This window comes from Epargyreus clarus, unplaced genomic scaffold (assembly GCF_041222505.1).
Source record: "Epargyreus clarus isolate Ecla_fem2 unplaced genomic scaffold, WU_Ecla_fem_2.2 ptg000001l, whole genome shotgun sequence".
NCBI lineage: Eukaryota > Metazoa > Arthropoda > Insecta > Lepidoptera > Hesperiidae > Epargyreus > Epargyreus clarus.
This window is the reverse complement of record NW_027332209.1, coordinates 1,381,805-1,395,995: the sequence shown is the minus strand read 5'-3', so window position 1 is coordinate 1,395,995 and position 14,191 is coordinate 1,381,805. Positions and strand designations below refer to the sequence as shown.

The following is a 14,191-nucleotide window of genomic DNA, read 5'->3' as shown; positions in this document are numbered from 1 at the left end:
GATTTCACAATTAACTTCTAAATTCATAGCTTTAATTCGAGCGATGCACACTCGAAAAGATCTAACATATACCTACACTGCTAATAATTATTATACAAAAAAATTCAAAACACATATCTCAAAACACGTATCTCATATACAAAACAAAAAATCTCGAATGCAATAAACATAAGTAATGCAGCCTTTGTAACTTCCAAAATTTAGACGAATCCAACGATACCTCATACTGCTGCAGGACTCTGCCAAAGAATGAAACACAAATATAAACAATATACATAGATACATATACTTACGTTCGAAAAATACTACTCTTTGTAATAGGTAAGAATTAAAATCAAAATCCCATTTCAGACATAGTCGCCTCAAACTAATTTGCACATGGATTTGCCAATACCTATTACTTATCGTGACGGTGCTATGGGACCGCTTGGACCGCCATCATTAATGGACCCTCTCAATTGATTGGTTGCAGTCAATGACCTTAAGTAACTTCTACATTGATTAATTTACTGAAGAGTCGATGTTCTCAATACTAAGGATTCGATGGTAATCGAATTAATGTTAAGTCCAAGCCGAAACGATAAATTTCTCGTGTCATTCAGTGTTTGCGTAGATATAAAATTACACTATTTACCTATTTACTATTACTGTATACGTCGTCTTCGTCTCCTCTTCATATTACTGCCACAGTGCTGGGAACGGGTCTTCTCTCAGAGCAAGAGACGTTTGGGTAATGAACTGTCGCGGTGACCCAAGTGACTTCACACACCCTTAAGAACTATTTTTTTTATTCTCAGGTCTACTCCCGACGTTTCCATTGTTTAAGGGAGTGATGTTTTATTTCTAATACGCACAAAACTTTTAAAAATTAGAAGTGCGTGCTTAGAATTCGAACCCCGGACCCCCGATTATGTAGCCAAGTATCGCACTAGCCTATAACATATTCATTTTCTTTTTCAAGTTTTTATCTATCATAACGAACATGAACGAGAGAATCAGAGTTTCTCATTTTCCTGGATGCAATCGGAAAGAGTTCCATTGCATAGGTCTGTTCATACAATTTACAATAAAAGTTAATCCCTATACTACGCAATAAGTGTAAACAAAAAACGGCTTTACAAAAATAATATATAAAAATTCAACGTGATATTATTTGATAAATAAATAGATGAATTACTCTCATGAGCGTAGCTTAACAAAGTCTTTCCATATTGGCAAAGAAAAGCTAAAACAACCTCAACGAAAAACGAACCTTGATCCCTAGTAGACACGTCTCAATCACCATTAATAATACACTCCAATGAGGGCGTTAATTTACTTATACCGTACAGATACCTTAAAGGTGGTAGGAAGAACCCTTTGTGGTTCGACTCCGGCGGCATCACCGCCACACCTATTTCTGCCTCATAACAGCAGTGTTAAACGCTGCTGTGTTCTGGTTTGAAGGGTGTGGTAACGGAGACATACTTTTCTGAGACATTCCAGCTTTATCTTCAGTGGTAGCAGCGTGTCTGTGGTCGACCTCAGGTAGGAATATCTAATCCTATCTGGGGTAGATAACATATGTGCAGTCCACCTGATGGTAACATCAAGTGGACTGCACGCTCGTCTGCTACTCCTATATCATATATAAAAAAAAACACCAATCAGAGCATTAATTTACTAATACCGTACAGAAGAACCTCATTCAGTTCATTGTGGACATCGTATGAGGGAAGTGCCCTCTTAATCTGATTAGATGATACGGGCGTGCGGTCACGACCTCTATAGAAATACGGCAGCCGAGATGCAGGGGAAATTATATTTGTATAGATCTGGTGGCTAATTAGTGAGCCATTCAATCGGAATGTATCGTACAATCAGTATTATATCTCTGATATGTCGATATACTTATGAGTATTATAGAGTTTTATATAAGTGAAAAGCGTATGTACATTTATAAACGCATGTAAGAAGTTACACTTCTTTGGCGTATTTAATCAAAAATAAAAAAGTGCGTGTCAGTATGTACACTCGCAAGAAGTGAAACTTTCACAAAACAGACAAAAAATACAAAATTATTGATACATATCGTATCACATTATGCCATGTTATATATACAAAATAAAATATTCTACAAAACTTGCCACATTTATTAACCATTTTTTTTTAATTTGGTGAAGGTTTTAAATGTCAGTGTACTAAAAATTCAAAATTGAATTTTTTCCTTAAGGCGCCAAAAGGAGTTTAATTCTAAAATATCATTAATAGTATCATAGTCGAGTTGAAATCCTAGAATATAATGCTACAGTTTATAACAATTTGACGTTATATAATGTTGACTAGCAACGCATGAACTACAACCTCTTTTTAATAACTCTACGAAATTCCGTGTCTCACAATTTCGTTTCCTGCGTACATCATAAATTTCCGGTCAGTACCCAACTTTAGACCTCCCACAACCAGCAACACATCATATCGAATGCAATATCCGAGTCTCCCAACTCGCTGCAAATCTAGGCACTAAACACTGATTCTTTCGACGGTAAAAATGTAATATAACTGTAAAATAATAGCAAAGATACATACACTATGTTAGATTGAAGAATTGAAGGTGGTAGAACCCTTTGTGGTTCGACTCCGGCGGCACCACCGCCACACCTATTTCTACCTAATAACAGCAGTGTTAAGCGCTGCTGTGTTCCGGTTTGAAGGGTGTGGTAAGGGAGACAGACTTTTCCGAGGCGTTCCAGCTTAGTCCTCAGGGGTAGCGGCGCATCTGTGGCCGACCTCAGGTAGGAATATCTAATCCTATCTGGGGTTGATTACAGATGTCCATGGGCGGCAGTAGCCACTTACCATCAGGTGGACTGCATGCTCGTCTGCTACTCTTATATTATAAAAAAAAAAAAAAAAAAAAAAAAGATTGTATTTCAGAGACTACAAGTACAAGTAGGTAAGCGATAAAAGATTAAAATAAATATGTAATAAAAATAAATACATAAATCTGAGTATAACTTGACGAAAAAATTAATCATTTTCAACTGTAATTTCTTAATTGTGATAAAAATTAATAGTTAATTCATGACCATGTTAAAATAAATAGGGTTTAAAAGTTTGTTAAGTCATAAGAAACGCTAAATATGACTAATATTTAGCTGAACTGGAAAAACTCGGGCTTTCCCGAAAAATACAAGTAAGTTAACTCGATCAATCTTAAAAATATAAAAACTTATGAAATAAAAGTATTTTAGGAAATAAAATACACTGAACATTTTAACTAACACCCATCATCATCAATAATGCAAGCATTACATACATTTGATATAATTGTCTATCTTTATTCTCAGATGTAACATAGTTGTGTTAGGAATATTTTAAATTCCTTTGAATCCAAAACAAAGAACTGGCAACCCGAAACCGCACATAATTTTCCAATAACCGCAACACTGCAAGTCTGAGCACTAAACTCTCATTCCTCGTACGACGTACGGAAAGAAATATAACGATGAAATAATAGCGTCAGAATATCCACTGTACACTAGTGTGTTAGCCACTCGCTTCATCGCGAGCGGCAAACTATAAACTAAATTTTTGGAACTAAACAAGATACGAGTCAATAATAAGATCCATGTGGAGATTGATGATGAATGAAACCGGGCATGATAACTCAATTTTTTTCTATTAATAGGAAAATCGATGATTGTCTAATAATAAACATGTAATCTGAGTGGTCCAATTTGCTATACCCATAACTAAGTATAATATAAATAAATCGTTGCATTAGCCTGTATTTTCCTTACAAAGTCTAATGAAGACTGGTATTTAAAACAACTAATGAAAATAAAATAAAGTCTACTTGTAATCTTTCGTAATAAGATATATTTAATATCTCCTCGCTTAGCCAGTCGCTTGTTGCACTATTCGTTAACAGTGTTACAAGTCCTTTATCCGTTACACTCGCTTGAAGCGCTCAGCGGCGACGGGGGTCATACATCAAAACGCCCAGATATCACCAACAGCCACGTTCCCGAAGCAAAATTGCCCACCATTTAAGTTGATATACCGTCCATTGTTCCTCAAGTTACCTGGTCAGTTGTAGCGATAAGAGTTAGAACTGCAGTGGACACGAAACTATTAGTAAATTCCGCCGCCGTGGAAGCTAGAACAGTGATGGATGTAGTTGGTACCGTGTACGGTGTAGGCGTTGCATACGTTCAACAAATACGGGATAGTTGACAAATGCAGTGCGGTCCGTTTGTGTTGCAGCGTTCCAAGATGTATGGAGTCGAAACTGATTGATCGCTCCACGTGAGTTCGGAATCTCGGACTCTCGGAATCTCGGAATTTCGAAGTTCTAAGGGATGTGAAGTTGGTATTGAAATAGAATGTTTGGGGTAATTAGCCTGATTGATGTCTTCTTTTCTTGAAGTTAAGATTATACGTTGTTATTTATACAAGCGAAATCATTCAGCTATGATTTCATAATATAACTTTATTAGTACTAAAACGGTGATAGACTTAAGTTTGTCGCCATCAACTTTGGATGTAAGCTTGCTCAGAGTGCAGTTGTCCCAATCTCGCGCTCCAAGGTACATGGCATGGATTATTAGCAGTCACAATACGTCTTAGAATTAAATAAAATGATTACTGGCTATGTCGGTTAAAAAACACCATGTGGAAACATGCCTGAAAGTTTATACATTTGACAGCATAGCTTAACTAAAACTTACATTTATTTACTAACATGAGAAGCGTGTTAAATTGTGAAATAATATCACTTCAAACTTGAGAGACTTATCAAGCCTTGAAAATAGAGTCAATGAATAGACAAACGGGCTTTGACCAAAAAATAATTCACTCGACTTCCGTCAAGTGTTTGTACCGAAATATAAAAGATGCATGAGCACGAATCTAGCCTTTTCTTGGGAGAAAATTTCCTTTCCCGCCGTGAGCTTTTCTCCGTCTACCGCCTCATAAATTTGTCAAAACGATAACCCAAAAAGACACTGAAAGGCCGTAAGTTATGTGTAACACGAGCCCCGTAAATAATTGCAAACATTTTGATCTGGGTGCCACTGGCCTGGCGTTCTTATGCCCAGGTGGTAAGTTTCCATATCGCATGGTAGATAAGTTACGGTCATGCGTGGTCTCTAGATATGGTCGTTTTTAGTTTCAGTTGAAAGCGGTTGTGTAACCGATGTTTAGAAAACGGATTATATCGATATCAACACAGTTTTTTGTTGATGTTGAGTTTCAGTAGCAAACATTCGGCCAATGTGCTCCTTTCAACACATACTTAATTTTCCCCTTTTTCTTCATCTCATCGAATGTTTAATATTGAAGACAGATGTAGCAAATACGTTGTTGGGAACAATTTGTTTTCGGTAACTTGGTTTCGTCCGCTTTTGATACGTTGCTTTTGTTACGACCGTTAGCTACGTGTAGTGTATCGATATGGTGTGATATGTAAACGAAAACGGTTTTTAGTTACGGTGTGGTATCGGTATATATCAGACCTTGCTTAGTGGTCTCGTTACGTTGAAATTAATTACGCATACGAACGTTTCATTTTAATTGTGATATGCCAGTTTCGGGGGCGCATTCCGGAGTTTAACGCGAATGGGAAGGTGGGAATTGCCTCTTCAGTAATTTCTAATTTGAATACCTTTTATAAAGTGAGTTTTTATTTACTAGATTATTATGATTTTTTTAATTAACTGTTTTCATGGAATTATGTAACTGTTTGCCTTGTATGTTATATCAGTATATAAATTCGAAAAACTGCCCTTTCTGAGTTCAACATACAATTTGATATACACAATTTTAAACTCAACAGAGCTCTACTTTATTACCCTTAATAATAATTTATGTGTCTTATTAATAATAATTAATAATACCTTAATAATAATTAACCCATACAATTAATAATAATTTGTTTGTCTTATTTATAATAATTTGTCTGGTCGGGGATCGAACTCGGAACCCTCTGTATGACCGGTGTGGTGACCACCCGACTACGGTTGTCAATTTACACTGTGAGAACGTATTTCCATTTAGTACCTTTCAACTATAATTGGACTTCAATTAATTACAACCATAAATCCCCGTTTATTTCCAGCCCAACATGATTTATCACCAAGTTATACTGTCAATGTTAATATACCTAGGACCGTGAGATTATTATACGAAATTCCAGACATACCACATACGCCTTGGCGCTATTCCTAACTCAGCAAACCCTAATTAGCTCGCCGTAACAATGTGCTGGAGACATTCCGTTAACGTGAGACGAGCCTCATTACACGAATAATTAGCAAATTGTTCTGGGATATAGGACTTGTAGAAACTGTTGATATCATGCTTATAATAGAGCACTAGAACTGACTTGGTCCTTTCCATGATCAACAATATCGGATATCAAGTACACGTTAGCAAGTAAATATAAAAGTAGGATCTAATTCAGAATTAGCAATTGATATGGTCTTTAAATTACGATGGTAATGATACTCTGTTATTCTAGTTTAAAGGGTGAGACAAGGTAAGACTTACTGTTTGTAGTTCAAATTTAATATTCAGTTTAAAGGTGGTAGAACTCTCATCAACTCCGGCGAAACACCGACACACCTATTTCTGCCTTATAACAGCAGTGACAGACTCTGCTCGCCTGCTACTCTAATATATTAATATTCAGTTATACTGAGCTGTGTTCCACTTTAGGTATATCATATCATATCCGTGACCAATTTAACACTAAATTATTATTCTATTTGTAGTTGATCATACTCTTACAAGCAACGTAATCCACTTACCGCCAGAAACAATCGATAGCGGTTTCCTATAAAAGTACCTACTATTTATGCTCCGACATAAACTATTCCACTATTCCAGCGCCGAAAAATGTAACAGTGCAAATAAAAGGGAGATGGCACAATCGAATTTCGCCATCTAAAACTGTTGGCAGTACGGACGTGCCACATAATGTATGGAACGTGAATTGTATTCCAGTGTATAGTAAATACAATTCTGGAATACTCTAGCGGACCAGTTTTGTTCGGTGTTGAGCTAAAAATCGTTTAGTGCATCTGTTACTTGATTCTGGGGGCGTTGACCTGAGTGTCTGTGTTGTCGATTTTAGGTATATCTCCACTATTTTTTGTTAGCAAACTTTGAATTTAACACTTTTTCCCCATAGTTCCCCACCGTTGCCTCACAGTTGGGTTCTGTCCTCCCAAAACTGCAGTCTAAAGCATACCTTACATGCTACCTGTAAATGTAAGGAGTATGGGGATGAATGTCGCTCTAAATGGTGAGACTTTGCAATCTGTCAATGAAAAAAAAATTGATTTTGATTTGATTTGATTTGGTAATTTAATATGGAAATGTGTTATAATTGAAATAAAGAATAAATCAAATTAGTTAAGAGGTAAGTTGTACTGGATTTTTGAATCTCTCATAAGATTTACGCACTTATAAAGGTCTTTATTAATAAGTCTTTAAGATATTTTATATGGAAGCTATGGAACTGAAAAATCCTTTGTCTAAGTAGCCTAAGTAGTTCAATAGTACAGGCACTTCTTAGAACATTGTACATAATTCGTGAGCCATTCGTATCCACCTATGAATATTAAAACGTGTAGTAAGGCCTTTGCTAGTTATCTGAAGCATCCCGACTTAATCTAGAAACCCAAAATATTTTTTCTATGAATTAAAAAAATGTTAACTACAAAACAGCATACAAGCATTTACAAATCGTTTTAGAACAGGCAAAAAAACTGCGGCACCACGAGACCTACTTTAGAATGCCTAAACATTTTCAGGTGACCTGAAAATTAGGAGCCTAATTACTTCTGAAATCAACGTCGTGGTTTGCCGTAGTTTCGGGTTAAAGAACTATTTGTAGCATAGAAAACAGAACAATGCGGACACACAGATTTACGTAACTATAGTAATGTTACTGCGTGGTGGAGCGGTCTCCATATCGGTCTGACGCGCAGCAGGTTCCGGATTCGATCCCCGGCGAGACAAATATCTAAATGATGAGTTTATATTTTTGTTCTATGACTGGGTGTTTGTCTATTTGTCTCTGTATGTGTTCATAGTACCCATGACACTGGGAATTCCAGTGGGGCTGCGAGTGTACAAATCGTCTTATAGTTGTAGTAACATTCACATGGCAAGGGTTTCGATTTAGATACAACAAATATGAGTTGATTACTAGTCAAATAGATGAGTTGTAACAATTGATAACTTATTCAAGGTGGATAGTTTTAATGCACTTGATAATTTCAAGGTATTAAAATGTGCTTCGACTACGATGACACCACCGCTACAGGTATCTATCGTTTTGTAACAGCATTGTTAGGTATTACTGTGTGTTACTCCGGTTGCGTTCTTTTGGAACCCGGAGTTCTCATCGCAGCGTCGAGGACGGTCAAGGCTCTTGGTACCTTTTGAAGGTATCCCCCTCGTCAACAAAATAGGTGTTAATGTGTCTTAGTTTAAAAGGTATGGTAAGTAAGAGACAAACACTTCCTTCCTTGTGCCTGAGATAATGTAAGCGAGATGTTGGACTGTGTTGTCTTTGATTAATGTATTCGTTATTGTACCGTGTTAATTAAAGAAAAAAATACGTGTGGCACTCGGAGACTGCCGCGGTAAAGCTATTGCATAGCATTTTTTATGCTATGAAAACGCTCAGAAGGAATTCCAGAAATACAATATATTCTTCCATAATCATCAACATTTACATTAATACATCTTTATCCACTATTTTATCATATCTCCATTATATAAGACATTGCAAATATCAGCTGACATTTCATAACTCCAAGCAAGACTGAACATTCTAAAATATAAAATAGAAAAGTATTTAATAAGTGACGTAAAGTATTAACAACCAGCAATATAAATGGATCAATGCGATGTGCCTGTGACATTTGGCCGAATGTTACAGGTACATCGCATTTTTCATTAATAAATGCATTTTGTTTATTCATATTTAAAACACTTTGTACACAAATTATTTGTATAGTGCCACCAACTTTTCTGTTCAGTAGACAAATCTTTAACTAAAACAAAGCCGACCGCCATTTTGAAATGTCATTCCGCTGTCAATTCTTTGAAGTGTGAGTGCTCTTTGTTTTTCGATTCGAATATAATTGTAATAAGTGATTAAAAATGCCTAAGCCTCTCAAAAGTGATGCACGGGTCATTATTTTAAAGGTTTTAGATTTCATGAGGGAAGAAAAACGCCTGCTAGCTCCGAAAATACCGTTTGAGAAAGTGACAGAACGCGTCGCAGCTGCGACAGGTTAGTGTTGCTATGAAGTGTTGATAGTTAATTAATAGAAAGTCCCGCGTAAATATTTCAGTTATTTTATTTTACTTAGTTAAAGTATTTTCGGTAGTAAATGTTTTTTTATACTTCATGTATTTATATTTTTGCTACAGGAGTAAGCGAACGATTTGTTTACAAGCTCATGAATGAAAAGAAAAAAGCTGAAGAAAGTAATGTCAAACTATCTACTCCCGGTAAGAATAGAGAAAGAAAAACAGGAAAATTGGACATTGATGATTTTGACATTGGCGTCATACGGAGAAAAAATCATGAATTTTATTCATTTAGGAAAGAAATTCCGACTATACCAAAATTATTAAACATACTTAGAGAAGAAATTGATTTCTCTGCAAAACGTGAAACACTTAGAAAACTGCTGCATAAAATAGGATTTCGTTTTAAAAAAACTAAAACAAATAGAAAAGTGCTATGTGAGCGTAATGACATAACTGCGTGGAGGGCTGCATACTTACAAAAAATTCGTGAGAATGAGTCTGGAGAAAAAAAACCCGTCGTTTATTTAGATGAGACCTATATACACTCATCTCACTCAACTGACAAATGTTGGCAAGGCCCAGATGTTGAAGGTGATTTGGACCCAGTATCAAAAGGGAATAGGTGGATTATAGTTCATGCAAGAGGCGAAGAAGGTTTTGTAGAGAATGCTCTTCTTGTGTTTAAATCAAACACTAAGAGCGGTGACTACCATGATGAAATGAATAATGATAATTTTAAAAGATGGACTATTAAGAAATTGCTGCCGAACCTGCATAAGCATACTCTTATAGTGATGGACAATGCCCCCTATCACAGCATTTGTGTTAATAAATGTCCCAATTCAAACCACACTAAGGCTGTCATGCAATTGTGGCTGAGGGAGAGAAATATAGAATTTTCTGAGCAAATGACGAAACCTCAACTGCAAGAATTAATAAAGCGTAATAAACCAGCTCCTGAATATGAAATAGATAATCTATTAAAAAGTCATGGCCATTCTGTTCTCAGGTTACCGCCATACCACTGTGATTTGAACCCAATCGAGATGGTTTGGAGTTCAATGAAGAGAAATGTCGCTGAGCGAAATGTTGGTAAATCTAGTGCTGAAATGCCCCAGTTAATTCAGAATGCATTCGATAAAATAACAAAAGAAGAGTGGAAAAACCATTGTCACCACGTAAAAAGAATTGAAGAAAAATACAGGAACAATGATGGATATTTAGAAGAACCATTCATTATTAAGTTGCATAGTGATAGCGAAAGCGATTCAAGTGACTCTGATGACGAATTATGTAAATCACTTGGCACAGGCACCTCAGGCGCATCGTCATTATTTCGCTCAGGGATGTCTGGTGTGGAGCCCCTCGAAGTTAGAGATCATGACCATAATTATTTTTATAAAATATAAATTTTATTTTTATAAAATATAAATAATTATAGTTAATAATTCTGGACTTTTTATTTTTCCTGTCCTAGAATATCATTTAAGAATTAAAATTTGACATTATTAACCTAATTCTTTTTTTTAGGATGTTTACGAAGGTTATTTATCTTTTTAAATATTTTTTACATATTTTATCTAGTAAAAATCATAGGTCTCAAAGTTGTTGAGCTCCCTCTTCAGTAGGCAAATATAATTATATGGTAACATTGGACGCTGCACTAGCGACCCTGTCAACTGAACAGATAAGTTGGTGGCACTATACCATAAATCATAATGGCGTTTTGATTTTGTGCTGTCAAGTCTGTCAGTTGTAATTGTACGTTTAAAAATAACAAACACTATTTTACGTTATTTTAACAATCCAGAATTCAACATAGCTTATGTTGATAAAACATATTATTTTGATAATATGGTAATATAATTTTGAATTTTATAATGGGAATATAAAATATACTTCACGCAATTTTAAGATTTCTGCACGGATTATAAAAAAATGTGTATTACTGCCATCTGTGTTCAAGTTGACGAATTAAGGTTATCAAATAAAATAATAAGGAATGTAAAATAATACTTTATTCAATTATATCCATATTTTTCTATTGACAGTCAACAACTCGGTTGCCTGGAGACTTGATATCCAACAGTCCTCCACCGCTATTTTCACTTACACCACCAGGGGCGCCAGCAGCATTTGGTCAAGGTGACGGCGCACCAGTATGCCATTTTCAGTTCTGACTTCACTTATCACCTTGTCCGAACTCCTGCGTTGGCGGTGCATTGTAATGTAATCTGGATAGTGGGGCGGATTTCTTAAATAAGGCATGCATATAGGTTCTTACCTCTCTGCCGAACATTAACTGATGAGGTGATAACTCTTTTGTATTAGGTGTACGTCTCAAGCGTGCCTTGACAGTTAACAGTTTATCAAATAAACTTCCGCTCTTGCTGATATAAAAGAACATTCAGGTATTAGCCGATTATTTTCTTTTTGTACATTCAAAAATTTAAATTTTAGCTTTGTATATATTTCTTCAAATTCGTACCTGTATTTTATTTCCTCTTCTAAATTTTCTTCTTCTGTAAGCCATTCAATTTTTTCTTGAATCGCGTAGAATTTGTTCAAATTTTCTTGTAAAGAATTCAGTCGTATATTTATTTCTTCAATGTCAATTTTTTCTATTCCCGAAATGTAATTTTCGGTTCGTTTCATTAACCCACGTAATGTGGCTCGTATTTCCTTATTGTTTTTTAGTTCATTCGACATCTCGTCGCCAATATCAAATAAAATAATAAGGAATGTAAAATAATACTTTATTCAATTATATCCATATTTTTCTATTGACAGTCAACAAATCGGTTGCCTGGAGACTTGATAGTTGGATATCAAGTCTCCAGGCAACCGAGTTGTTGAAAGGTGTTACTTATTTTCGTTACGGAATTTCTCGATTCGGTCGCCGCGCTCAAAGCCCGCGATAAAAGCTATGCAATAGCTTAAAAAATCAATTTGAGATTTATATATTGTATAGTGTACCTTAACTATGCCATGTCAACGCCATGCCATAATCATGCATGTTGATGACCACATTCGGCGAATATAGCTAAAATATCTCGACATAACAGTATTTCAAGCACGAAATAAGTTTATTTCGAGTACTATTAATAGGTAGGTTCTGAACATTCTGAAGCATGGTTAATCAAGATCAAACTTAACATATTGTAGTATGGTGCTTTAATATTCATAACGTTTTCCATTATTCATACGGCGAGACTAGTTGTATGGCGCGATCTTGGTGATTTCCATTTTCTTTTTGTAAGTATTTTTGGAACGAAATTCCTTATTGGATGTCAGCTACTTATGGAATTGAAGCTCAATAAAACGTAAGATGACCTTGACTGCCTGACATCAACATAATTTCAACACATTTAATTCTGCAGCGTAAATTTTAATGCAGTCTTCACCTATTGGAAATGTATTGAATTTGATCTTATTTTATATTTAGGTATATTTCACTATTCTTAATGGTTAAATGGTAAGAGCGCTTCTGCAATTCTCTTTTGGCTCACTTTTTAAGATATAATACAGTTTCGACTAAATAAATAAAAGTCGATATATTATTCGTACATATTCGTGTATAAACTTGATAAAGTATTCGTGCTAGATCGATTGTACAAAAAATCTATAAACATTTTTTTTTTCAAAATAGGACTGGAACTGGTTTAAGCTTAATACCCGTTCCATCACAAAATCTACTAACAGTTCAAACAATTCAAGTGTATTTTAAAACGCGACAAAACCAACAAAATCAAATCGGAAAACACAAAAGTCGTAAACTAATAATTGTAGCTGGAGTATGAATAATGAACGAGCGCATTGAATTAACCGCAGGACTTCGGTTTGTGGGGCTTGATGATTTTAATCATTTAATGAGAGACCTCTATGGGATTTTGGTTACTGATAAAAACACTAGTAATAATTATCGCTTTACATATTTATTTATTATCAGAGAGAAATCAAAATGATGGGTTAAAATTTTTGTTATGGGTTTGAATGTTAGAGCTTATATTTGTGTGTGTCCATGTGAACCACGGAACAAGAAATTCTAGTTTGGGGCTATGATATTACAAATAATTATTAGTTGCAAAGACTTAAAAATCGTACAAAAATAAAGACGAATAATCGTAAAAAATAATATAAATTATTAACTAATGTCGCGTTATAAATTAATATTTATAATTATTATCATTGATTTGTTATCTTCTGTTTAATTTACCAGGTAATTAAATACCAATAAAATCACATTTGTTATAAAAAAGGGTATGTAAAATAGTGTGTGTCATGAAAAGTGTAGTCAAATTAACACATAGATATATTGTTTTAACAGTGATGTTTTAAAAATATTTCTCAAAATATTGAAAAAATTAGACCTTTCCAAGATCCTTTATGCCATTATTCAGCGGGTAATTAAAGTTCTTACTATTTATGTATCCTGTACCCTTAGTATGATTTTTACGTTTATACAAATTTGACTGTTTATGTATTTGAGTTGGGGCGCTGATTGGAAATGTATGGGCAAATGTACTAAAAATGAGTCCTTTCATGTGCGAACCTTATCTGTCACTCCATAATATTTTAATGTCCGAATAGAGTAAGACAAAGGAACAAGTGACAGTTTAATGACCCGCTGTTTGAGTCTGAGAGGTGGGAGGAGGGTCTAAGAGGGTAAGATTCGTCCGATTGAGGGATGGGCGCCGTACGTGCTTTCCAGAAACTCGACCCGAATTAAAAGGGAATGAAAAATAGAGGGAGTCAATTAGAATTATTGTTTTTAAATCACTGTTTTTGTTTTCCTCTCTTGTGATCAACCTGGATGGATACGCGGCCGGTACATGGTTCGATCCCCGGGCAGGCAATTAAATCTTTAATTTAGTTT

At 35.2% G+C, this 14,191-nt stretch overlaps 2 protein-coding genes across 2 annotated transcripts in view; one reads left to right on the top strand and one right to left on the bottom strand.

The window, feature by feature from the left end:
- Positions 1 to 14,191, bottom strand: part of PlexA (plexin A) — a 311,934-nt gene that overhangs the window by 164,757 nt on the left and 132,986 nt on the right. The gene's annotated exons all lie outside the window — the stretch shown is intronic.
- On the top strand, positions 9,039 to 10,763 carry LOC140742848 (uncharacterized). The gene is made up of 2 exons (XM_073073886.1): positions 9,039 to 9,292; positions 9,433 to 10,763. The coding sequence occupies exons 1-2, from the start codon at positions 9,160 to 9,162 to the stop codon at positions 10,722 to 10,724; spliced, it is 1,425 nt and encodes a 474-aa protein (XP_072929987.1). The 5' UTR covers positions 9,039 to 9,159; the 3' UTR covers positions 10,725 to 10,763.

Coding starts and splice junctions, on each gene's coding strand:
- LOC140742848 (XM_073073886.1), top strand. CDS start 9,160: ATGCCTAAGCCTCTCAAAAGTGATGCACGGGTCATTATTTTAAAGGTT. Junction 9,293..9,432: donor ACGCGTCGCAGCTGCGACAG/GTTAGTGTTGCT, acceptor TTTTTGCTACAG/GAGTAAGCGAACGATTTGTT.